General features: G+C 41.9%; 1 protein-coding gene across 1 annotated transcript in view; it reads right to left on the minus strand.

Moving 5' to 3' along the window:
• Nucleotides 1-25,676, minus strand: part of MBOAT1 (membrane bound O-acyltransferase domain containing 1) — a 112,711-nt gene that overhangs the window by 41,931 nt on the left and 45,104 nt on the right. The window contains exons 2-4 of the mRNA XM_050789552.1: nt 9,584-9,729; nt 8,140-8,217; nt 2,684-2,779 (exon numbers count right to left, since the gene is read on the minus strand). Of these exons, the coding sequence (XP_050645509.1) occupies nt 2,684-2,779; nt 8,140-8,217; nt 9,584-9,729 (320 nt within the window). The remainder of the gene's footprint in view (nt 1-2,683; nt 2,780-8,139; nt 8,218-9,583; nt 9,730-25,676) is intronic.

The following is a 25,676-nucleotide window of genomic DNA, read 5'->3' on the forward strand; positions in this document are numbered from 1 at the left end:
TTTTAATTTTTAGTAGAGATGTGGTCTCATTATGTTGCCCAGGCTGGTCTCAAACTCCTGAGCTCAAATGGTCCTCCTCCTCCTCTTGCTACCTTGGCATCTCAAAGTGCTGAGATGATAGGTGTGAGCCACTGTACCTGGTCTAGAATCTCATTCTGATGAGTGTAGAGAGCAAAGACTGGAGAAGGACAGAAGGAAGGACAGCCAGTCAGGCAGGTGTTGCAGGCTTGGGGTGGTCCAGGGTGGTGGCAGTGGGCATGAAGGGCAGTGGTCGGATTCTAGCGATAGACAGGCTGTCGCACTGAGAGGACCTGGTGACACAAGGACGTGGGTGGTAAAGGAAAGGCTCTCTCGTACCTCCACAGGCACCTGTCTTGCATTTCTGTGCTCTTGCAAAGCCCTCCCTTCTGCCTGGAATGTCCTTCCTCCTGCCTAGAATACACAGTGTCTCTGGAACCTGGCATTTACCTAACATATTGGCCACTCAAAAGTTGTCGCAGAAATGAATAGATGCTTCCTGCCTTAAAAAGAGAAGAAGATATATATGAGCCATAGGTATTAATGTCATTTCAGCCAGTCAGCGATTTTTATTTAATATCCCAACCAATATGGATGTTTAATAATGAGTCTCCTGGAAACCTTAAAGAAAAGAATAGTAAATACTAGAGTATTTAAAGCATTCATTTCTTGACCACCTATTAAGTGTCAAGAACTTTTCTAACTATAGAGGGGCTCTGGGGTGAAACCAAAAAAGTGGTTTGTTGATGGAATGCTATGGAGAGCTGCAATCCCCGTTCAGAGATTCCTTTTGCTACTACCTGCCTGGCTATTTTGTTATCATTGTTGTCCCCATGTTTTCCGTATTTTACTAGCAAGGCATGTTGGGCTTTTTATTTCTTTTGTTTTTTGTTTTTTTAAGACAGGGTCTCGCTCTGCCACCCAGGCTGGAGTGCAGTGGCGCGATCTCAGCTCACTACAACCTCCGCCTCCCAGGTTAAAGTGATTCTCGTGCCTCAGCCTCCTGAGCAGCTGAGAGGAGGTGCCTGCCACGACACCCAGCTAATTTTTCTATTTTTAGTAGAGACAGGGTTTCACCATGTTGGTCAGGCTGGTCTCAAACTCCTGATCACCTCAAGTGATCCACCCACCTCAGCCTCCCAAAGTGCTTGAATTACAGGCATGAGCCACCACGCCCGGCCTGCATATTGTTAAAAAAACAAAGTCTGTGAATTTCTTTCTGAAAGACTGAGAAAGCATACTCCACAATGTGGGGGAGAAGGCATACCACTGGAAGAAAAACAGGTAAAATCCCAGAGGCCTGAGGGTAAGAAGAACTTATGCATGAAAAACCAGTCTGAGACCAAACCATGGCCATAAAGATTTAAATGCAACAATCTCTGTCCCAAAACAACACTCTTTGCCTTCCTGAGACCTTTCAAGGTGGGATAGTTGAGTTGCACAACTTGCAAAGTTAATGAGCCATAAGTACTCACTCCCTCATTTCACTGCCTGGTCGCCAACAACTCACTGACGGAGGTACAGTCCAACCTGAGTGGGGAGCTTGGGTTCTCCCTGTCCTCAGGCTGCCTGCAGAGAACACAACCAAACTCCCAGGAAGTAATGTGGACAACAGATCACGCATCACCAGGAACAGCTCTGCTGTAATGTTCATTCCTCAAGATTCACAAACAGTTGTTCCTGAACTAACCTCAACAGGGCACAGACTTCTCAGTGTTCTATCCACAGTCTTTACCATGTGACCAGTCGGAATGGGGTGGCCCAGCAGATTAAGGCCATGGTGATAGACAAAATGTTTACAAATTATCCTTCTAGTTGCTGAAGGTCAAGGAGGCCTGGGGGCCGGGGCAAGGGCAGCCAGGAACACTCAAAGCGGTCAGGGTAGTAGGTATTTATCAGCTAGTATGAAAGAATTTCTATATTAACTAGTGAGAGATGAAAACCCTAACACAGGGATAGAAAACCAAATACTGCGTGTTCTCACTTCTAAATGATGAGAATAAGTGGATACATAGAAAAAACCACAGACACTGGAGCCTCGCAGGAGATGGAGGATTGGAGGAAGAAGAGGATCAGGAAGAATAACCAGTGGGTACTAGGCTTAATACCTTGGTGATGAAATAATCTGTACAACAAACCACCATGACACAGGTTTGCCTATGTAACAAACCTGCACATGTACCCCTGAATTTAAAAAAAAAAGGAGTTTAAAAAAAGAAAGAGATGAAAACCACCCTTGAGTTCAGAACCTCAGAATAGGGGTTGATAAACTTTTTCTGTAAAGAACCAAATGGTAAATATCCTAGGCTTTGCAGGCCACGTGGTTTTTCACAACTACTCACCTCTGCCGCTGTAGTGTAAAAGCAGTCATAGACAATACATAAATGAGTAAGTGCCTGGTTGTGTTCCACTGTAACTGTAAAAGACAGGCAGCAGGACAGATATGGCCCACAGGCTGTAGTTAGTGATTCCTGTCTTACAGCATAGCAGAGCTAATAGTCCTACCAATCAATCAAGTCTCGAGCCTCAATCTCATTAGTAGTATCTTACCAACTGATCTAACCAAGCACCAATGATTCTTTTGTGCATGCTTGATGTTTACAGACCCCAAGAGACCAAGTCAAAATCAGCAGTCAAACCCCTCTCCCTAAAGTAAGATACTCACCCAGAAAAATCCGTAGTGAGAATTCCATAGTGGAAGATGTATATTCGGCTGATGTGGCATATTGTAAGATATCCCATGGCTACAAAAAAGGAATATCTGGAAGCAAAAACATAGATGATCAGGTTATTATGCATAGCAATAACGCACTTAATGTTCCCCTCTTCCTCTCTTTCACCCTCCACATGCAATTGGTCTCAATGTCCTATCTGGTCCAGCGACATCCCAGTCCAGCTTTCCACCCACTACTCTAGCTGAGCCCTTCATCTCTTCTCCCCTGGACCACTACAGTGGCTGTCAGCCTTAGCTGCATAATGGAATGGAGCTTTGCAAACCACAGATCCCTGGGACCTGCTCCCAGCTATTCCTGTTTAATTCCTGCCACACCTGGCAGGTGTAATGGAAGTGCACAGCCAGGGCTGGGAATCACTACCTGTAAGGTCTCACATTCAAGATTCTCCTCTTCACAGCCCTCACGTTTACATGATGATTTTTGTAAAGTACAAATCATCGCCATACTGCTGGCCACTTCCTCTTTAAACACTTTATTCTCTTGGCTTCCATTCTCCTGTTTTCTTCCCACCTCTCTGGTTAATTCCTCCAAGGCTCCTTGCTCAGCTTTCCTTCCTCCACCTACCCCTCAAGTGTTGGCATTTCCAAGCTCAGCTTGGGACCCTACCCATCCATGCCTCAGGCTTCAATTACCACCTGCTCATGAGCGCCCCCTGGCTTCCTTCAGAGATATGTTCCTGACCACCTTATAGTGTACACTAGCAATATACACACAAGCCACACAAACACACACATCCACATATAAGTATTGTCAAATGTGTAATTATAAATATAGGTGATAAGCTGTGCAATGAATGTTTATGTCTCCCCAGAATTCCTATGTTTAAATCCTAACCCTCAACATTAGGAGGTGGGTCCTTTGGGAGGTGACTAGGTTATGACGGCAAAGCCTTCATAAATGGGATTAGCCCGCTTACAAAAGAGACTCCCGAGAGCGCTCACTCTTTGAGCTATGTGAGGATACAAGAAGACGGCAGTCTGTAACCCAGAAGAGAGTCCTCACCAGAACACGCTGGAACCCTGAACTCAGATTTCCAGCCTCCAGAACTGAGAACTATTAATACATTTCTGTTGTTTATAAGCCACCCACTCTACATACAGTACTTTGTTATAGCAGTCCCAGCTAAGACAATCTGATTAACACCCATCTCCCTGACCAACTTGTAAGCTCCATGAGGGCAAAGATGGTCACCTGTGCTTTGTTCACTATATCCACCTACTGTGTGTCAAATGAATAAACAACTATGTGACTGCTACTCTTCTTAAAAGTCTCCAGTGGATCCCACTATCTAGTGAAATTGCAACCCCTGAACACAGCATGCAAGGTGCTTCACAAGCTAAGCTCTACCTCACCTTTCTGGACTCATCTCCAGCCATGCTCCATGTTTACCTTACTCTCAAATGACACTGCACTGCTCATGTTCCACAATGAAACTCTGTATTTTCAGGCAAGATGTATTTCTGCATGCTCCTTCTTCTGCCTGCAATTCGCATCTCCATCCAACAGTCTATCTGGAACCTGCCTAATTTTCAGATGAGGCTCAGCTCCAAAGTCACCTCTTCGATGTTCCTTGGCTTGGTCTTACTCCATGCATCCCACCACATCTCCTGTTCCCCACCCCCAACACAGTTCACTGCTCCACTGCCTGTATGTCTCTAGTACTACATGCTAACATACATAATTACAATATTAGAATTATTTATGTATGTGTCTGTTTCCCTAACTCATTGTGACCTTGAACATCCCTACCCTTGACCTGACACGTGGGAGGGGTTCAGTTACTGTTAGTTGAAATGAACTGAAATGAATACATTACATATTTGAAGTGATTCAGGAGCCCATCAGTTATAGACATAAATTCAGAAGGTATAACTTTTAAATATGTGCCATAAAACAGGGAAGAGGTATATTCTGATATTAAATTATATTGAAATCACATATTCACATTAAAATAACTCATGAAGACTAGATCAGCCTAAGGAACAGTAAAGTAGGGATAATAAAAATTCATTTGGTAGCAAGGGATAGCCAGACTTTAAACAGTGTGAAGGAGTTCTGTAAACTCTAAAGCACTATATAACTTTTAAGTTCTATTCACCATTATTTGCAAACGAAGTGGTTACTATGCAGAAAAGATTTTTTTCTCTACCGTGGGTTCATCCTAAACCACTTCCAAACCAGGAAGATGGTCAACAATGCAAATGACTAAGAGAAAATAACTCACTTAGGAGCTGAAGCAGGAGTGGAATGGAGTTAGGCCTTGTCGCCTCCAGCAACTGTTCCCTTTCTCCAGCCAATTCATGAAACTCAAGGCAGAAACACAAAGCTGACTCAAAAGATAGATTCTTCCAGAACCAATTCCAATGCAGCCATGCCTGCTGCTTCCCCTTTGTCCTCAACAGGAGTTAGACCTGTACCTTCCCCTGGCCCACAGGAGAAAGAAAGCAAGTTCAACTCAATTGTTGTAAGACCCTGCCTGAGGACGGTGCCAAGTGCTGAGTCCCAATACAATAAGGCAACACATTCGTGCCCTGGCCAAACCTAAAACATCTAAGAAATCAAGAAGTGGTAGCAAGAACATGTATTCTACAGACTGACTGTAGATATAATTTTGCTGTGTCCCCACCCAAATCTCATCTTAAATTGTAGCTCCCAAATTCCCACGTGTTGTGGGAGGGATCCAATGGGAAGTAATTGAATCATGGGGGCGAGTCTCTTGTGATAGTGAATAAGTCCCACAAGGTCTGATGGTTTTATAAAGGGGATTTCCCCTACACAAGTTCTCTCTTGCCTGCTGCCATGTAAGACATGCCTTTTGCCTTCCACCATGATTGTGAGGCCTCCCCAGCCACGTGGAACTGTGAGTCCACTAAACTTCTTTTTCTATACAAATTACCCAGTCTCAGGTATGTCTTTATCAGCAGTGTGAAAACAGACAAATACACAGACCAGTACGAGCTCAAATCCCAGCACTGGCAGAAGTAATCCATGGTGGGAGAAGTTGGCAAAGCAGTTATTCTAAGAAGGAGAGGTGTGGTAGAGATTGGCACATGAGGCCGGGTGCGGTGGCTCACACCTGTTATCCCAGCACTTTGGGAGGCCAAGGTGGGCGCAAGTTCAAGACCAGCCTGGCCAACATGGAGAAACCCTGTCTCTACTAAAAATACAAAATTAGCCAGGCATGGTGGTGCATGCCTATAATCCCAGCCTCTTGGGAGGATGAGGCAGGAGAATCACTTGAACCCAGGAGGCAGAGGTTGCAGTGAGCCGAGATCACACCATTGCACTCCAGCCTGGGCAACAAGAGTGAAACTCCATCTCAAAAAAAAAAAAAAAAAAAAAAAAAAGAGATTGGCACATCAGACACAGTGGTTACATGGGTGTGTTCACTTTGTGGAAATTCATCAAACTGTTTACTTATTTATCTCTCTGAGCTTTTGTCTCATCTCCGGAAAAAAAAAAAACAAAAAAAAAACTATATTCCATAGTGTTGTCCTAGAGTTAATATATTTGAAATTATGAAATATTAAATAACAAATTAAATGATATGTTAGATAATAGTTTATATGTTAAAAATGAAATAAAGTACATTAAAAAGAGCTTGGCTTAAGACTTGGCACAAAGCACGGACTCCAGCATTGATAACTGCATCACCAAGTTCTCACGCTAGGCCCTCCGCCCCAGGAGACACAAGCCATGTTCTGCTCCAGCTGGTTCATATAGGGCAAACTGATGCCTGTGACTTCTGCCCAAAACAGTGGCTTGGGAAGGAAACATGGGAGTATCCCTGAAACTTTCTAAACAAATGCTGTATAACAGTCCAGAAATGGCTTAGTTTTGGCCAGGCGTGGTGGCTCATGCTTATAATCCCAGCACTTTGGAAAGCCAAGGCAGGCAAATCACCTAAGGTCAGTTCAAGATCATCCTGGCCAACATGGTGAAACCCCGTCTCTACTAAAATTACAAAAATTAGCTGGGTGTAGTGGCGGGTGCCTGTAATCTCAGCTACTCAGGAGGCTAAGGCAGGAGAATAACTTGAACCGGGGAGGAAAAGGTTGCAGAAGAGCTGAGACCATGCTGTTGCACTACAGCCTGGGCAACAGAGTGAGGTTCTATCTCAAAAAAAGAAAAAAAAAGGATTAGTTTCATATGGCAGCAAATACTAATCTTTCCCTCCTCTTCTCAGCCACGTAGCAGAACTCTTATCACTGATCCAGTGAAGCAAAGAGGAGAGCAATTCATACAGAATCATGACATCATGGTACTGAAGAGAACTTGCATTCAAACTACTGCAAACCCAGCATTTTGCAGGTGGGAAACCTGACATATATAGAAGCTGCACGACCGGTCCAAATTCACACTGCTAGGAGGACCTTGATTTCCTGACTCCAGCCTAGAGCTCTTTCCATAAACAGGAAACAACGCTGAGACTTTTAAAAAATTTACATTGAGTTCATCCAAGGGGAACTGTGAAACAATTTCCACTTCGGCAATATTGGCAACCACAAGAGCAAACCAAGAGGAGCATCAGCCAGGCGTGGTGGCTCACACCTGTAATCCCAGCACCTTGGGAGTCTGAGGTGGGCAGATCACGAGGTCAAGAGATCGAGACCATCCTGGCCAACATGGTGAAACCCCATCTCTACTAAAAATACAAAAATTAGTTAGGTGTGGTGGCGCGTGCCTGTAGTCCCAGCTACTCGGGAGGCTGAGGCAGGAAAATCATTTGCACCTGGGAGGCAGAGGTTGCAGTGAGCCAAAATTGTACCACTGCACTCCAGCCTGGGCAACAGAGTGAGACTCTGTCTCAAAAAAAAAAAAAAAGGACCATCTTGTGCTGGCCTCTTTCCTTCTTGGTCTGATGGCAGAGCCCCCTGCTACCAAAATAATACCATATTGGCACCATCATACCCTGTCTGTAAACCACGTGACTCTGCCAAGGCCAGAGTATTCCATTCCTAGACACTGGAATGGAACTCTGTGAACCTGAACACAGTGAAACAGGCCCAATATGAAGCAAGTGTGCGCGTCAAGTTCCTGATCCTCTGAAAAGTGGACCCCACCCCATCAGCATCACACAAGTGTGGGAAGAGCTGACAAGTTACAATGTGTAAGGAAGTTGGGAATGTGCTATACAGTTACACCAACATTATTATTAATCATTTACTGTGTAATTGCTTCCAAAACCAAGTTTTGGAAAAGCCAAGCCTTTTCACCCTCTAGTTAAAAAATAAAAGCTTTTATAATCATTTTGCCATCATATGAAACATTTCCAAAACCCATTCTTTCCAAATTAGAAAAATGGATTTCCTATTTCCTTTCTAGAAGATCACACACACACACACAAAAAAATTTCACCTTGCATTGTTCATTCCCAGTATCTTACCTGTGGATATTGGATACACTGGCAGTGACCATGATTGCATAGCACATTAACACCAGCACAAAAAGATGCACAGAGTACCTTTAAGACATAATAGGTAGGGGGAGGAGTAATGAATATATTTCATATTAACACACCTTTTGGTCACCCAAAATGTGAATCCATCACTATCCCCGCCAAAAACACAAATGATCAATGATCAGTAACTCGTGTTTATATGAGAGAAAATAAACCAAATATTTTTCTTCTATGTAATTAAGATGCTGTATCTTAAAATGACACAGGGAACTCATGACAGTTTGCCAACTGCAGGGCTACTCATGTCAGGAATCCATACATGGAATGCTTACACTTTTTTCGCATATGCAATTGAGAGTCCAGAGAGATGAGTTCTTTCTTTAAGACTTTATTTTTTTAACTGGGCTTCCCCAGATACCAAGACTTCTACCTGGTGGCTGATTTAAAATACTCGTCCTTTCTCAGATATTTGTTGAAGGAATAGGGGCAGAATTCTCGTATAGTACCCTGAACAAATGCACAAAATTCCTGAAGGTGTACTTCTCAATATGTTGGTCTCCAAAGCTTCTTCCCTAACACCTTTCAGGGTATTTGCCCAACTTACTAGTAGAGGAAAGTACAATTGACCAGCTTTCCCTGTTAAAGAATGATCCGCATTCCCCCAAGATGTGCACCAAACACATTGCTCTGCTCTGGTGAAATCCAGGACTTACACTCACGTCTCTAGCAGTAATGCAAGAAGTACATCAACATCTACAATAGTTAGGAAAGGTTCCTTTTGGGAAAATTAAACCTTACAGCATCCCATTTACATGACTGGGAGGGATCTGTAGAAGTCTAATTTTAAGAAAAAATGGGCTGGGCACAGTGGCTCATGCCAGTAATCCTAACAGTTTGGGAGGCCAAGGCGGGTGGATTGCCTGAGCTCAGGAGTTTGTGACCAGCCTGGGCAACACGGTGAAACCCGTCTCTACTAAAAAATACAAAAAAAGATTAGCTGGGTATGGTGGTGTGCACCTGTAATCCCAGCTACTCAGGAGGCTGAGGCAGGAGAATCACTTGAACCCAGGAGGTGGAGGTCGCAGTGAGCCGAGATCGTGCCACTGCACTCCGTCCTGGGCCACAGAGAGTGCAATTAAAAAACAAAAAATTAAATTGGAAAAAAAAAAAAAGAAAGAAAAAATGAACTATACTGACTTCCAATGGATGGTCAGTTTATTGGCTCTCATAGTAATTGGCGATTCCAGGTTCTTAAAGTAAATGGAGATTCCGGCAATGTCCTCATTATCCTACTATAAGGTATTTACAATATAAAATTTTCTAATACATATTTTATAATACCATCTATTTCTTGCTTTAGTGCAATTCCAAGAACATTGCCACAAAACATCCAAATGACCAAATTAGAACATATGAGACTCATACTCACCAGCCGAAACAAAAGATGACAAAATAGATGCCAAAAATGGTGGCAACTGCATGCCGGACATCAGAGCTGGTTGTACCAGGACGTAAGTAGATGCGAAACCAGAAAGCAGCAAACAGAGCAACAAGCTGGCATACCACAAAATTCACCTATGACAGGGGAAGAGAAAATGAAAACCTTTATCGTTTCACCTTTCTGTGAATTTGCTCTTGGTTTTTGCAGATTTCCACATCAAGAGACTTCTCAGACTTGGATTTGTTCTTTCTCCCCAATAGATTGTTTGGAAGAGGAAATGAACATAACAGAACAAGATAACTATACCCTCGTGTGGTATAAGATGCGACAAACCCAACAGTTTCTTCTCTAACCTTTAAGACTGGCCAAGGTTGCCTTCCCACCCACAAGCAGGGGGCTTCTCATGGAAACAGTCTAAGCTAACTGTGAGCTCTGTTTAGTGGGTCTCTTTTCTCACCCCCAGCAGGACCCTAAGACAAAGAAGGTATTAGATGCAAAGTTTGACAAAAGAGCTCCCTTATTTGGTACCTAGGAAATCAAATTGTTCTCCAAAGTGATCACCAGTTGTTTTCTGACTCTGCCAATGACTCATATTCCCTAATACTGGTACTAAACCCATTGTCCTACTCTAGCAAAATGCAGGACTTACAACAATGTCTCATTTTAAACCGGCATCCAATAAACAAGAGCTTTCCTCAAATTCAAGGTGTGACACTGCAGACCTACAAATAGTGACACAGCCCTGCATTCAACGTCCAGTGCCAAGCCTGTCCAGTTATGCAGGCTAGACACCAAATTTCCTTCGAAAAATCTCAGTGGTCTACCTCTTGAGAATATTGTGCCTAAAAGAAAACAAAAAATTTACTGAAATCTATAGAAAAGGTCAGCTGATATTAAAAAGCAATAAGCAAACATGTACCTTTGCAATTTATATTTACCCAAAATCAAATTCCAAATACATTAAGTGGTTTAACCACTCATTAAAACTAGAAAAGTAACTTAAACTCTCCGAAATATTCAAAACTGAAACCTCAGTATGAATTCACTTTTAGAAGACACTTAATTGAAAAGAGACCGAAGATGGAGACACAACTTCAGCATCAGCATTTCATGCTTCAATAAACTGCTGCTGATAACAAAACTCATTAGGGCTGAGCTGGGAGGTAGGGCTGGAGGGAGCAGAAATCAACTCCATTTGAGCTCATTTTGTTTGCCCAGTGAAAAACAATACTTTGGACCCTTTATGACTCATAGAAAATATTGCTTTCAGAAAATTTCTGTTTTGGTTTTTAAAAAGTTGACGGTTGGCCGGGTGCGGTGGCTCATCCCTATAATCCCAGCACTTTGGGAGGCCCAGGCAGGCAGGTCACCTGAGGTCAGGAGTTTGAGATCAGACTGGCCAACATGGTAAAACCCTGTCTCTGCTAAAAATACAAAAATTAGCTGAGTTTGGTGGCGGGTGCCTGTAATCCCAGCTACTTGGGAGGCTGAAGCAGGAGAATCGCTTGGACCCAGGAGGCAGAGGTTGCAGTGAGCTGAGATTGTGCCACTGCACTCTAGCCTGGGCAACAGAGCAAGACTTCATCCCAAAATTTTTTAAAAACCAAATAAATAAATAAAATTAAAAATAAAATTTAAAAGTTGACCTTATTTGAGTTTCACCTTTCCAAGAAAACCTGTTCTCACCACTGCCCACCTTCACTTTCTATCTTGAAAGATAGAGAAGTGACTTGTGAGCCTGTCCTGCATGATTTGGTCATATCTTTTCATCTAGGCTGAATGAACAGCCAAGGAACACACACAAACAAAATGTATATAGAAAAAGAATCACCTTAGCAAGGTTCAAGACTCACATTCCCTAAGACTGGTACTAAATCCATTGTTCTATTCTAGCAAAATGCAGGACTTATATCAATGTCTCATTTTAAAGTGGCATCTAATAAACAAGAGCTTTCCTCAAATTCAAGGTGTGACACTGAAGATCTATAAATGGTGACACAGCCTTGCAATCAACATCCAATGGCAACTGGAAAGTCCAAAAGTTATAATAGGTGACAGATCACATGTTCTTTCATTCTCACAGCCCAGCCTGCAACCAAAGCAGAACTCAGGAAAGTGGCAACAGGGAAATTTCCTGCATTCTTTTTGATTTGGCCAGAATTACTGAGCATGTGCACATGAGGAATGATTTGGAGTATGGAGCATGGTTCTCAAGAGTGTAGTCCCCCAACCAACAGCATCCACGTCTCCTTGGAAACTTGTTAGAAATGCACATTCTTGGGGCCCACCCTGGCCCTACCAAATTAGACATTTCCTAGGCAGGATCCGGCAATTTGTGTTCTAACCACCCCCAACACCCAGGTGACTGTGATACACATTCAAGTTTGAGAACCACGGGGATAGAAGAGAAAGAAGGTATGTTCCCTGCTTTCAAGGATCTTATCATCTAACTAGGAAAACAACATAATTAACCTAAAAGTAATTGTGAAATGACAGTAAGAGACTGTCTCTACCCTCCAATCAAGAAGAGAAGATTTACATGCTCTGGGCTTCGATTTCTTTATTTCTAAAATGTGTGCTTTGGGGGAATTGGTGTCTAACATCTCTTCCAGGTCTAATGGTCTCTGATTCTATATCTAACCTGTGTTTAAAAGAAAAAAATTAATTGGGAGGCCAGTAGGCTGAGATAGCTCTGGTGCCTTGGGTTCCCTCATAAGCAAGCCAAAACCTAATTCAGAGGGAATAGTCATAGCCCAGAAAAGCAAGCTTGACCAATCAGAAACTACCAACTAAGCTCCAGCTACAGGCTTCACCAATCAGAAACTACCTACTAAACTCTAACTAGAGACTTTACCAATCAGGTAAAGACTTTACCAAATAACCTCTAAGTAAGGGCTATCCACTTTAACTCATCAAATATTTTCTTGGGTTTTGCTTTTTTGAACACCTTATAAAAGTTTCCCCCAGTCCCTTTTGGTGGAGCCCAAAGTGTTTGCAGGCTGGTGTTGCCTGACTCATGAACCACTGAATGTTCAAATAAATGCTTTAAAATTTTAATGTGTATAAGTTTATCTTTTTACACCAGAATCCTTTCCTTGACTGTTAATGATAAATGCCTAAACTCAAGACTTCATCATGGATTAAAAGCTGCCCTCTATGTACAGACTCAACCTGCTCCACCACCCTCTCCCCAAGAGGTAATCCTGGATGGCCAGCAGAGTGCTCCACGGCAAACTCCTCTCAAGCAAAAGTAGAAAAACACAACAGCACCACGCAGTTCTAGCAGGAGGGTACTAGCAGATATAGGATTGCTTTTCAGTGACCACACGTGTACATCTTATAAGGTACGGGCTGAACCAGACTGAGATACCACTTCACAGCTATTAGTATGGCTATTATATATTTTTATAAACCAAACAGAAAATAGTAAGTATTCACAGAGATGTAAAAACATTTGAACCCATGTGCACTGCTAATGGGAATGCAAAATGGTGCAGTCAGTATGGAAGACAGCACGGAAGTTCTTTAACATGCTAAACATAAAATTACTATATGATCCAGCAATCCCACTTCTAGGAATGAGCCACAAATAACTGAAAGCAGGATTTTTAAGAGATATTTGTACCCACATATTCATAGCAACATTATCACAATAGCCAACATGTGGAAGCTGCCCAAATCAATGGATGAATAAACAAAATGTGGTATACACATATAACGGACTATTCAGCCTTAAAACAGAAGGAAATTCTGATATATGCTACAACATGTATGAACTTTCAAGGCATTATGCTAAGTGAAACAAGCCAATCACAAGGTACAAATATGGACAAGTATGCTTCCACTTATATGACATTAACCTAGAGTACTCAAATCCAGAGATAGCCAGTAGAATGGTGGTTGCCAGATACTAGAGAAAGAAAGTAATGGAGTTATTGTTTAATAGGTATGGAGTTTCTGTTTTGCAAGATAAAAAGAATTCTGGAGATGGATGGTTGTGATGGTTATACAACAATGTAAACATACTCAATGCCGCTAAACTGTATGCTTAAAATGGCTAACATAGTAAATGTTATGTTATGTTATGTACAGTTTGCCACAATTTTTTTTAAAAAGGTCCAGGCTGGAGTGTGATGTGAATTTGTGTTGGCTGACTCATATCTACACTCGTGGCTGGTGGAGAATATAACCATCTCTGCAGCCAAGTGCTGCTGGCTCCTACCACAATTCATACAGGCACAGAGTTCGATTTTTGTTCCTTTCCTCTATAAAGGGTCAACAAAATCAGAGGCCTGATCTTTCAGATGTACATCCTGGAATTGTTTTGATTTGATGATATATGGGATCTGCTTCCAAATAATCTAATGGGATCTAATGGGAATGGGTGAATGGGATGAGTAGAGATCAATAGTTCTCAACTGAGGCTGATGTGCTCCTACCCGGACATTTCTGGTTACCATGACTAGAAGAAGGGGTGAGTGTACCAATGGCATCTAGAGATCAGCGATGTCGTTAAACATCCTAAAAGGAACAGCATAGCATCCCACAAGAAAAAAATTTCCAGCCTAAAATGTCAGTAAGTGCCAAAGTTACAAAACTCTGGTGGAACACAGTTAGATGAGCCAGATTGGGTATGAGTTGGAAATTGTTGAAGCTGAGTGTCGGGCACATGAAAGTTCATTCTACTAATCATTCCACTTTGATGTATGTTTGAAATTTTCCATAACAAGGCCTTTTTTTTAAAAAAAATTACAAAACTCTGGAAAGCAAATCACTGGCCTAAGATACAGATTTTAAACCCTGGTGATTCCAAGCACTTGAAACTGAAAAGTTCTTTTTATCCACATCAGAGAAACACCTAAATCAGGGAAGTAATATACGTAAGTTAAGAAACAAACTAAAACAAAAAATGGGATGTCTTAATAGGAAAAGAACCACCTTTTATGAAATGATCAAATATCCATTAAACAATGAACCAAATCGGCCAGGCACAGTGGCTCACGCCTGTAATCCCAGCACTTTGGGAGGCTGAGGCAAGCAGATCACGAGGTCAGGAGACCAAGACCATCCTTGCCAACATGGTGACACCCCATCCCTGCTAAAAATACAAAAACAAAATTAGCTGGGTGTGGTGGCAGGCACCTGTAGTCCCAGCTACTCAGGAGGCTGAGGCAGGAAAATGGCGTGGACCTGGGAGGCGGAGCTTGCAGTGAGCCAAGATTGCGCCACTGCACTCCAGCCTGGGCGACAGAGCGAGATTCTGTCTCAAAAAAAAAAAAAAAAAAAAAAAGGAAAGAAATGAATCAAATCATAACAAATACAAGAGAAAAAGACCTGTCTTCAGTAATGATTAACTAATTGTGATCTCCCATCCTGTGACCAACAATACAGTAAGTGGTTATAAGCAAAAAGTCAACATAGAGTCAGGCTCGCTGGCTGCAAGATCTAGACCCACCACTTAGTGGAGAGTTACAAAAGCTCACTTTGTCTTGGTCCTCATCGATAAAAGGGAGGTAATAATAGTAGTTCTACTTCACAGGGTTGTTGTAAGGTCTAAACAAGTCAAAAATGTAAGGTCACTTAAAACAGTTCTTTGCACTAATAAGCACTTGCTATTAATATTACTCTACATCTACTAAATTGACACTTGCATACATTGTGCACAAAATAAATGCATTAACTGGGAACTACTGCTGAGCTGTTAAGAACTTGTTTCTCCAGCCTCCTCCCTTCTTGCCTTCTACCATCTCCTTTTCCACCCAACATTTAGACAGCAGCCTAAGTCTTCTATGTCCTTTCTTCCACAGGGAGAGGCAATATAGCCTAGGACAAAGAATTAATCTCTGGGTTGCCAGCTCCTAAGCCAAGTTCTTTGGGTTTTTTGTTTTGATGTGTGTGGTTGTTTTATTTCGTTTTGCTTGTTTTGTGTTTTGAGACAGGGTCTCGCTCTATCACCCAGGCTGGAGTGCAGTGGTGTGATCTTGGCTCACTGCAGCCTCAACCTCCCAGGCTCAAGCCATCCTACCACCTCAGGCTCCTGAATAGCTGGGACTATAGGTGGGCACCACCATGCCCAGCTAATTTTTCTTTTTAGTTTTGTAGACAGGTTTCACCATGTTGCCCAGTCTGGCCTTGAACTCCCGGGCTCAAGCAATCTGCCTACCTTGGCCTCCCATAGTGCTGGGATTACAGGCATAAGCCACCACACCTGGCCTCTAAGTCAAGTTTTATAAACCTGAAGTAGAGACAAATCTGAAAGTCAAATCAGTTTCCAGAAATTAGGGGAAAATCATTTTTTCTTTTTAATTCCAAAAGTTCATCTTCATAAATCAAAGCAAAGCTGAAGAAATTAACACAGTTTCTACCATAATTATGGAGAGAAAGAAAGCCCTGAATGATGGAAGGGCTACTTTTCTGCACAAAAGGAGATAGCAAGCTTGGTCCACGGGCTGGAGGAGGGATGTCTCCAGTTTCAGTGGGTACAGAACGAGCCCTTAGTTACATGTGTGAAGGCTCACATGATACATGAGCACAAAGGCACTGAAACCACAGAAACTGATGGGCTTCCTCAAGAAGTCTGGGACGATGAAGGTATCCCAGTTGAAGAGACAGTTGCCTGGCTTCTCAGGGTGCAGCCAAGGGAGGTGGCCAGCCCTGCAGGGAAGTCCTGCTTCTGAGAGGATGAGTGGCTGTCAAGGTACACAGACCTGGGTACTTCACAGCCTCTCTCCCAGGCTCTGGGAACAACCGAGAGGCAGGATGAGAGCTGGCGGACCTGAGGAGGTCTTGAAGTTGGACGGAGGAGACCATCAAGTGTGAACCATCCACTTGGAGCCATAGAAGGAGCTGCAGGGAGCAGCAGATACAACAACAAGAGGCCAACGCCAGGACCACAAGGATGTGTTCTATCAGAGCAGAGGAGAGCCAGGCCCCAATAGCAGGACCAGCTGCCCTTGCCAAGGCCAGGAAGGACTGTAAACTCCTCAGGGCTTAGTTCCTCCCCAGGTGAAGGGGTGCGCAAGCCTTCAGTGTAACCAGTCCTACACTGGAATAGGTTGCCTAAAACTGCCCATGTAGCGTGAAAGCTACATTAAATTTAGTTGGGAGAAACTTAAAAGTTACATTTGTAGCATCCTGTGTCTGTGGCTGTATATTTCAACCCCACTATTATTGCCCCTATGGGAAATAGGCACAAAAGTTCTGTATGAAAAATATTCATCTCAGCATGATTTCAAGTAGCAAAAGGAAGAAGGAATTTAAAAATTCAACAATTAGTAAAGGCACTGGTTAGCACAGGGAGCAAATAAAGGACGTGCCCTTCATCACTGTCCTTTTTTAGTGTAATACGGTAGTGTTTGCTATAAGCCATAACTTCTGACTGATTCTTGGAAATTCATTCATTGGGTAATAAAAAGCCAAATACTGAAAAAATATTGAGGCATTATTTGCAAGACAAAATGATGTTAAAGCAACCTAAATAGAGGACAACAGAAGGATAGTAATCAATGGTAAACCCATTCAATAGAAAAGTATGCCATCATTAAAAACAGGCATTATAGGCTGGGCACAATGACTCATGCTTACAATCCCAGCACTCTGGGAGGCTGAGGCAAGAGGATTGCTTGAGACCAGGAGTTTGAGACCATCCTCAACAATACAGCAAGAACCCCATCCCTACAAAAAATAAAAAATAAAAAATTAGCTGGGCATGATAGTGAAAGTCTGTAATCCTAGTTACTCAGGAGGCTGAGGCAGAAGGATTGCTTAAGCTTGTAGTTCAAGGTTATGGAGAGCTATGATTATGCCACTGCACTCCAGCCTAGACAACAGAGTGAGACCTTGTTTCTTTAATTTAAAAAAAATGGGCAGTTTATCCCACCTGCCATAAAATGAAAAACATTTGAGATAACTAATGAATAAGATAATATAAAAGTATATGTATATTTACAACTATGTAAAAAAGGTAGCATGTAGAAAATGGCAAAAATAACGTGTAAAATGGAATACGACTATTATATCAGGATGGCAGGAATCTAGGCAATTTTTTTTGTAAATTATTTTCATCATTTGGAAAGGTAAAATTACATGTAGAATTGCCCACACATTCCCTGCACAGCCTACTCACACTCACATACACAAACTGTGATACTCTAAGGAACTCATAATGCTTATGACTGGTATCCCCCCCAAAATCCTTATTTTAATACTACTTACTCTATCCCCAGTGTTGTAATTATTAGCACCTTATTTTAATACTACTTACTCCATCCTCAGTGTTGTAATTATTAGCACCTTATTTTAATACTACTTACTCTATCCTCAGCGTTGCAATTATTAGCACCTGCTACAAATAAAGTTTAGGGAGGAGCTGGACATAAATGGAAGATGTTACACTGTAAAAAAAAAAATCATCTTAAAAAGACACTTTTTATAGACAGCAAAAGAAACAATGTATAACAGTTAACAGTAACAAAAGTAACAGTCAAGAGTAAAAACGTGGGTGGCCAAAGAAAATGAAAACATGAGCCAGCCTGCGGTGGCCCACCCTTGTAATCCCAGCACTTTGGGAGGCCAAGGCAGGTGAATCAGCTGAGGTCAGGAGTTTGAGACCAGCCTGGCCAACATGGTGAAACCCTGTCTCTACTAAAAACACAAAAATTAGCCAGGTGTGGTGGCATGTACCTGTGATCCCAGCTACTCGGAAGGCTGAGGCAGGAGAATCGCTGGAACCTGGCAGACAGAGGTTGCAGTGAGGCAAGATCATATCACTGCACTCCAGTCTGGGTGACAGAGCAAGACTCTGGCGAAGAAGAGGAAGAAGAAGAGGAAGAAGAAGAGGAAGAAGAAGAGGAAGAAGGAGAAGAAGAAGGAGAAGAAGAAGAAGAAGAAGGAGAAGGAGAAGGAGGAGGAGGAGGAGGAGGAGGAGGAGGAGAAGGAGGAGAAGGAGGAGGAGGAGGAGGAGAAGGAGGAGAAGGAGGAGAAGGAGGAGAAGGAGGAGAAGGAGGAGAAGGAGGAGAAGGAGGAGAAGGAGAAGGAGAAGAAGGAGAAGAAGGAGAAGGAGAAGAAGGAGAAGGAGAAGAAGGAGAAGGAGAAGAAGGAGAAGGAGGAGAAGGAGAAGGAGGAGAAGGAGAAGGAGGAGAAGGAGAAGGAGGAGAAGGAGAAGGAGGAGGAGGAGGAGGAGGAGGAAATGAAAATATGTACCATGATTACTGGCCTAAAAACAACCACGTTAACCAACAGAATAGGACAGAGTCCACAAATAAGCCTACACTTCAATGTCTGTCAATTTTTGACAAAGGTGTGAAGAACGCACAATGTGGAGAGGATGGTCTCTTCAATACATGGTGTCGAGAAAACTGTATAAACACATACAGAAGAATGAAAATGGACTTTTATCTCATCCCTTATACAAGAATCAACTCAAAATGGATTAAAGGCTGAAATGTAAGACCTGAAACTGTAAAACTGCTAGAAGAAAATATAGGGGGAAACTACATGACACTGGTCTGGGCAGTGATGACTTGGATTGAACCCCAAAAGCACAGGCAACAAAAGCAACAATAGGTCAATGAAAGTGCACCAAACTAAAAAAGCTTCTGTGCAACAAAGGAAAAAATTAACAGAGTAAAGAGACAACCCTCAGATTGGGAGGAAATATTTGCAAATCATAAAGGGCTCATATTCAAAATATACAAAGAACTCCAACTGCTTAATAACAAAAAAATAAATAATTCTAATTACCAATGGGCAAAGGATCTGAATAGACCTTTCTGAAAAGAAGACATACAAATGGCCAGCAGATATGTGCAGAAATGGTCAACATCTCTAATCATCAGAGACATGCACATTAAAACCACGAAGAGACATCACCTCACATGTGTTAGAATGACGATTATCAAAACGATGAGAGACAACGAGTGCTTGGAGAGCTTCTGGAGAAAAGGGAATGCTTGCACACTGTCAGGAGAAATGGAAATCAGTATAGCCATTATGGAAAACGGATGGAAGTTCCTCCAAAAAGTAAAACTAGAATTTGCCATAGGATCCAGCAATCACACTTCTGGGTATATGCCTGAAGAAACTGAAATCAGTATGTTGAATAAATATCTGCACCCCCATGCTCACTGCAACACTATAGCCTAGATATAGAAGCAACCTAAGTGCCGTCAAGGGATGAATGGATTTTTAACATGTAGTCTAGATGCACAATGGAATACTATTCAGCCTTTAAAAAGCAGGAAGTTATGTCATTTGTGACAACATGATACGCCTAGAAGATACTGTGTTAAATGGCATAAGCCAGGCACAGAGAGACAGACACCATAGAATCTTAAATATATGTGGAACCTAAAAAAGTCGAAAAAGCAGCGAGTTTAACAGTGGTTACCAGAGCCTGGGGGTGGAAGGAAGTAGAGGAAGAAAGGGGAGATATGGATCAGTGGGTACAAAGTTACTGTTTGAGGTGATAGGTTATGTGAATTAGCCTGATTCTATCCTTCCACAATATACACATGTATCAAAACATCACAGTGTACCCTATAAACATATACATTATTTGTCAATTAAAAATAAAATAAAACTTACAAAACATATGTATCATGATGTTCCTTAATAAACCCTTCACATTTAAAAGGAATATATACAAAGTTTACTTTTCTACTGATCCACTCCCTCCAGAGCAGCAAATAAAGTGGCACTTTCATTCATGACATCCAGCAATGTGCTCTCAACAATTGAAGTATTGTGTGGGCCTTTATGCAAGAGGGGACAGTAGAGTGTAGCTATTTTGATCAGATTCTTACAGACAAGCAAGACTGACATAGCTCAGATTCAGCAAAAGCTCAATTTCCACAGTTCTTGCAAGATTTCAAAGTCACTACAAGAAAATAAAACACATGCCCAAGTGTTTGACTTCTTATTTCATCAAACCACAATCAAACCGTGTGCAAATTTTCAAACACAAGTCTTAAATCTATTCTAATGTGCTGCTAGAAAGACATTATTTGGGGATTTCTGTTCCATGGACTTCATACTCTTAAAACAAAACAACACACTTTGCCAGGAGTTAAAAACACCGCCTTTCTCCTAACCAAGAGATACAAACAGGCCATTTTTAACAAATAGCAAATATTAACGGTTCAAAAGTATTTCCCCTACTGCAGTGGTTTACCAGTGGCTCGCCAATGAGCAACAGGCAACTGTCCAGGCCTGGAATGTCCAGTGTAACAAACTAAAAAGCTTCTGTACAACAAAGGAAAAAATTAACAGTGAAGAGACAACCTACAGATTGCGAGAAAATATTTGCAAATCATAAGGGGCTCATATTCAAAATATGCAAAGAACTCCAACTGCTTAATAACAAGAAAATAAACACTCGGCAACACTGCCTTATATGCTCCAAGGCAAAACCAATCAAGTTAAACAATTTCTTATTTAATGGCAAGCCATCCTTCCACCACAAAGAGTACTCTTTTGCATTGCCCCCTACGAATAAAAGTAGCTGGGAAAAAGTGCTAAAAATGCTCTCCTTCCTGTACCACAGAACAAAAAGTGACTGTAGAATACCCTTGAGTTACTTTACACTTTCAAAGGGATCCTTTGTTACACTTTCATTCCACACTCCTCAGAAAGTTGGCAAGAAGTATTTTTAAATCTCTACAGAGCCTTCTTTCTCCCAGTTTGTGGATAAGCAAATATTATTTAAGATTGATAATCAATGTACACAATTTATAGCCCAAAAAACCTCTAATTCAGGGGTCCCCAATCCCCCGGCCACAGACCAGTACTGGTCCATGGCCTATTAGGAACCAAGCCACACAACAGAAGGTGAATGGCAAGTGACCAAGAGAAGCTGCATCTGTATTTACACCACTCCCCATCGCTTGCTAATTTACCACCTGAACTCCACCTCCTGTCAGATTAGCAGTGGCATTAGATTCTCAGAGGAGTGCAAACCCTAGGGTGAACCGTGCATGCCAGGGATGTAGGCTGCACACTCCTTATGAGAATCTAATGCCTGACGATCTGTCACTATCTCCCATCACCCCAGATGGGACCATCTAGTTGTAGGAAAACAAGCTCAGGGCTCCCACTGATTCTACACCATGGTGAGTTGTATAATTATTTCATTATCTATTACAATGTAATAAGAATAGACATCAAGTGCACAATAAATGTAATGAGCTTGAATAATTCTGAAACCATCCCCATCCCCCACCCCCACTCCATGGAAAAATTGTCTTCAACAAAACCAGTCCCTGGTGCCAAAAAGGTTAGAGAGTGCTGCTCTAATTGAGATTTTGTCTAATCATCACAATAAATGCCATTTATCCAGTGCCTACTATGTGTTGTGCACAGTGATAAACCTTCCACAAATGACTCCATTGCAGCCTTCCCACACCTTAGGAAATAGCTCACTCCCACTTTATACAGGAGGAAAATGAACAAAACAGTTAAGCGCACGGTGCAAGTCACAAAGTCAGGGAGTGGTAGAGCCAGGGTTTCAAACGCAGCCTGAGTTCTCTCATGGTATATTCCCTTGCTTCACTTTTAACCCCCAACATTCTCCCCAGAAATAATATCACTCAGGGAGAATTGAGTAATGGCCTGTATTCATTTTCTAGGGCTGCCACCACAAAATATCAAAAACTAGAGGGTGGGGTGGGGGGCAAAAAACAACAGAAATTTATTTTCTCACAGTTCAGGAGGCTGGAATCTGAGATCGAGGGTGTCGGCAGGGTAGGTTTCTTCTGAGACCTCTGTCCTTGGCTCCAGATGGCCATCTTCTCCCTGTGTCTTCCCTCTGTGTGTGTCTGTGTCCTAATCTCTTCTTACAAGGATACTAGTCATGTTGAATTAGGACCCACTGTAATGACTTTCTTCACTACTAAGTTATTAAGTAATAACTTAATGACTGCTTTGAAAGCCCTGTCTCAAATACAGCCACATTCTGGGGTACTCAGGGTTTAGGACTTCAACATTTAAATTTTGGGGGAACACATTTGACCCACAACACTGCCCAATAAAAATCCTCTACTCAAACCCATGGAATGAAATAGACTTCATTTTCTTTGCCCCTATAGCTAGGAAGCAGGTAAGACTGAAAGCAAAGGCTGTGTGGGATGCTGGGAGCCTCAGCGCCTGCTATCTGCCTAGAGGTGCCTCAGCCACTATAAATAGTGTCAGAGAGGGTTCTCCTAGCTCCTGTGTGTGTCCGAAGCTTATTAATGGGTATAATGGGCTTACACATGTTGAGGAAGTTCATTATCCTTTGACCTTTCTTTTAAACATACAAGTTTTAAAGCAATAATAATCAGCATTTATTAAACACATATTATGTGCCATGGTCTCCACAAATATTGGCTGTTATTCTGCATGCTTCATGTCTACTATCTCATTTAATCTTCTCGACAACTCTCAATGTGCTACTGAGAAAACTCACACAACGTCAATGGCCCCAAAACCCTCAGCTGTAGGGCAGCTCCATTAGTCAAACTAAGAGGCTTAGGCTGCCTGCAGTGGCCTCTCAAGATCTCATTCTTGTACAAGGGAAGATTTGAATTAAACTGATAGAGCTGAAAGTCCTTTCCAACAACTGTTCTTTGAGGCATGTATAAACTCTCTGTCTATAGTATAGTCATGAACCAAGCTTCTTTCCGTCAGTTCAGGGTATGTCCTCCATCCCTGTAGAATGGGATAATCCCTCGTTTAATGCTCAGAGAAAGAGTCCTTATACACTTGGTTAGAGATTAAATTGTACATGGAGACTTTTGGCTTACCTTATTCTGCAAATATCATGTCACATGGATTAGTTACGATTTAGAATGAAAGCCCTTTAAAAACTTACTCCAGTGGCTAAAAGGTGGAAAATGATTGTGCTGTCTCTTTAGGCTTCGAGGCAAGAAAAAACCCTGAAGTACATAGGTGATATCTACATATTTCAGCCTGCCTCCCATCCCATAAATCAAATCCTTATAATCCTTGGCCCAGCAGGCAGGGAAGACTGTAAAGAACTCAGGACCATTCAGGAGTCTTAAAAAACCCTGTCCACAAGCACGCTGTCAGTCCCCTCCTCTGGAAATAAAACATTCCCATTAGAGTTAATTCCACTGTTAACCAGTTAAAAATGTTAATATTATTCATACTTTATGGTTAATAATATTAACATTGGCTAGCACTAATGTGCTGACTACCTCCCAGGAACTGTTTTCATTCCTTCTGCCTGTATAATTCCTTTTATTTTGACAACTCTCGATGTGCTTTGAGGCTTCCATTCTACAGATACGGAAATTCAGTCACGGAGAGGTTAGAAAATGTACCCGAAATCATACAGCCAGTCAGTGGCAACACTGGAATCTCATCTCAGGGAGTCTGGTTCTACTCAGGCACAACCTTCTTGCATGATTCAATATGTCACTTTCCAGATGAAGAAACTGGAGCCCCAAGACAGTCCATGACCTGGCCTGGGTCACACAGCCTCTGAGCATCAGCGCTGAGACCAGAACTCAGGCATCCTGACTCCAGTCCAGCAGGCCTTCTGAGGATTCCCCAGCAGCCCTGGAGGTGGGGAGGGAGTAAATTGGGGTGCAGGGAGTCAGTGGGGGCCCATCTAGGAATAAGAGCCTGAGTAAAGAACTCTGGGCCTCCACAGGGAGTGAGGGGCACACACTGCTGAAGGGATCCCACTGAATAAGGAGGTGGAAGGTTAGGGGATGACTTTATAACCTTGACTGGGGCCGGGGATGTCAAGTTTTATACAGAGAGAGATCACCACCAACAGCATGTATGTGTGCATGTGTCTGTATAATGTGTGTATACAATATATACATATTTTTAATATTTGTGTATATATTATGTACATAATATATACTTACATTTAATATAGAATACATGCATATAAAATCTATATATAATATAAACATATATATTTAATAAAGAATGTGTGTACATGTATACACACACATATACAAACACATCCCATATATATATGTAACCTGAAATTTCTCCTGTGGCTCAGGTCCACCCACCTGGTCCTGGAGTCATCTTCTTTCAATCTGGTTCCATCGTGAAAAGTAACCTCAAATAAGAGACCACGATCACTTACAAGGTTAAGTGGGTATGTGGGATACTAATAACATCTACTCTACCCGATTGTGGTGGGCACTAAATGGAACGTGAAAGTACTATGAAAGTATTTTGTATAGTACTTTAAAAGAACTGTAAAGCTTCACAAGTATTAGACAGGCTCCAAAGTGGTAGCTAATTAGCAGGACCTCTCTAAGACAGCAGCTCTCAAAACTGGAATCAACCAAAGAGCTGGGTTTTTTTTTTTTTTTTTTTTTTTTTTTTTGAAAACTAAAATTTAAAATGACTGATTTTAGAATCCCAATCCAGATCAGACTGTGTTGGGGGGGAGGGGTCGGGGGTGAGGAGTAAGGCATCTTTAAAAAAAAAGTTTTTTTAGGTTCCAAGGCGAATTTAATATTCAGCCAGGGCTGAGATCTACAGCTTCAACTTATGATGCCAAGCGGGAAGAAAGAGGCAGCTTAACGAGTGTGTGTTACAGTACAGACATTCCCTGACTTATTCATGATGGTTCGACTTAACGATTTTTCTACTTTACGATGGTGTGAAAGTGACTTGCACTCAGTAGAAACCGAACTTTGAGTACCCATACGGCCATTCTGTTTTTCACTTTCAGTACAGAATTCAACGAATTACATGAGATACCCAACACTTTATTATAGGATAGCCTTTGTGATAGATTATTTTGCCCAACTGTAGTGTTCTGAGCATATTTAAGATAGGGTGGGCTAAGCTATGATGTGGATAGGTTGGGCATATTCAATGCATTTTTTATTTTTCTGGTATTTTCAATTTAGGATAGGTTTTTTAGGATGTAACTCCATCATAGTTTGAGGAGCATCTGTAATTAAAGATTTAAATCAGGCATAAAATAGACAAGAGAAGCAAAGACTATTAGCAATTATCTGGTCCAAGTCCCTCATTTTGTGGGTAAGGAAACCGGTCCACAGAGGGGAAAGGTTACGGTGGCCAGATTCTCCTGACTCCGTGGTCCAAT

This window comes from Macaca thibetana, chromosome 4, assembly GCF_024542745.1.
Source record: "Macaca thibetana thibetana isolate TM-01 chromosome 4, ASM2454274v1, whole genome shotgun sequence".
Taxonomy (NCBI): domain Eukaryota; kingdom Metazoa; phylum Chordata; class Mammalia; order Primates; family Cercopithecidae; genus Macaca; species Macaca thibetana.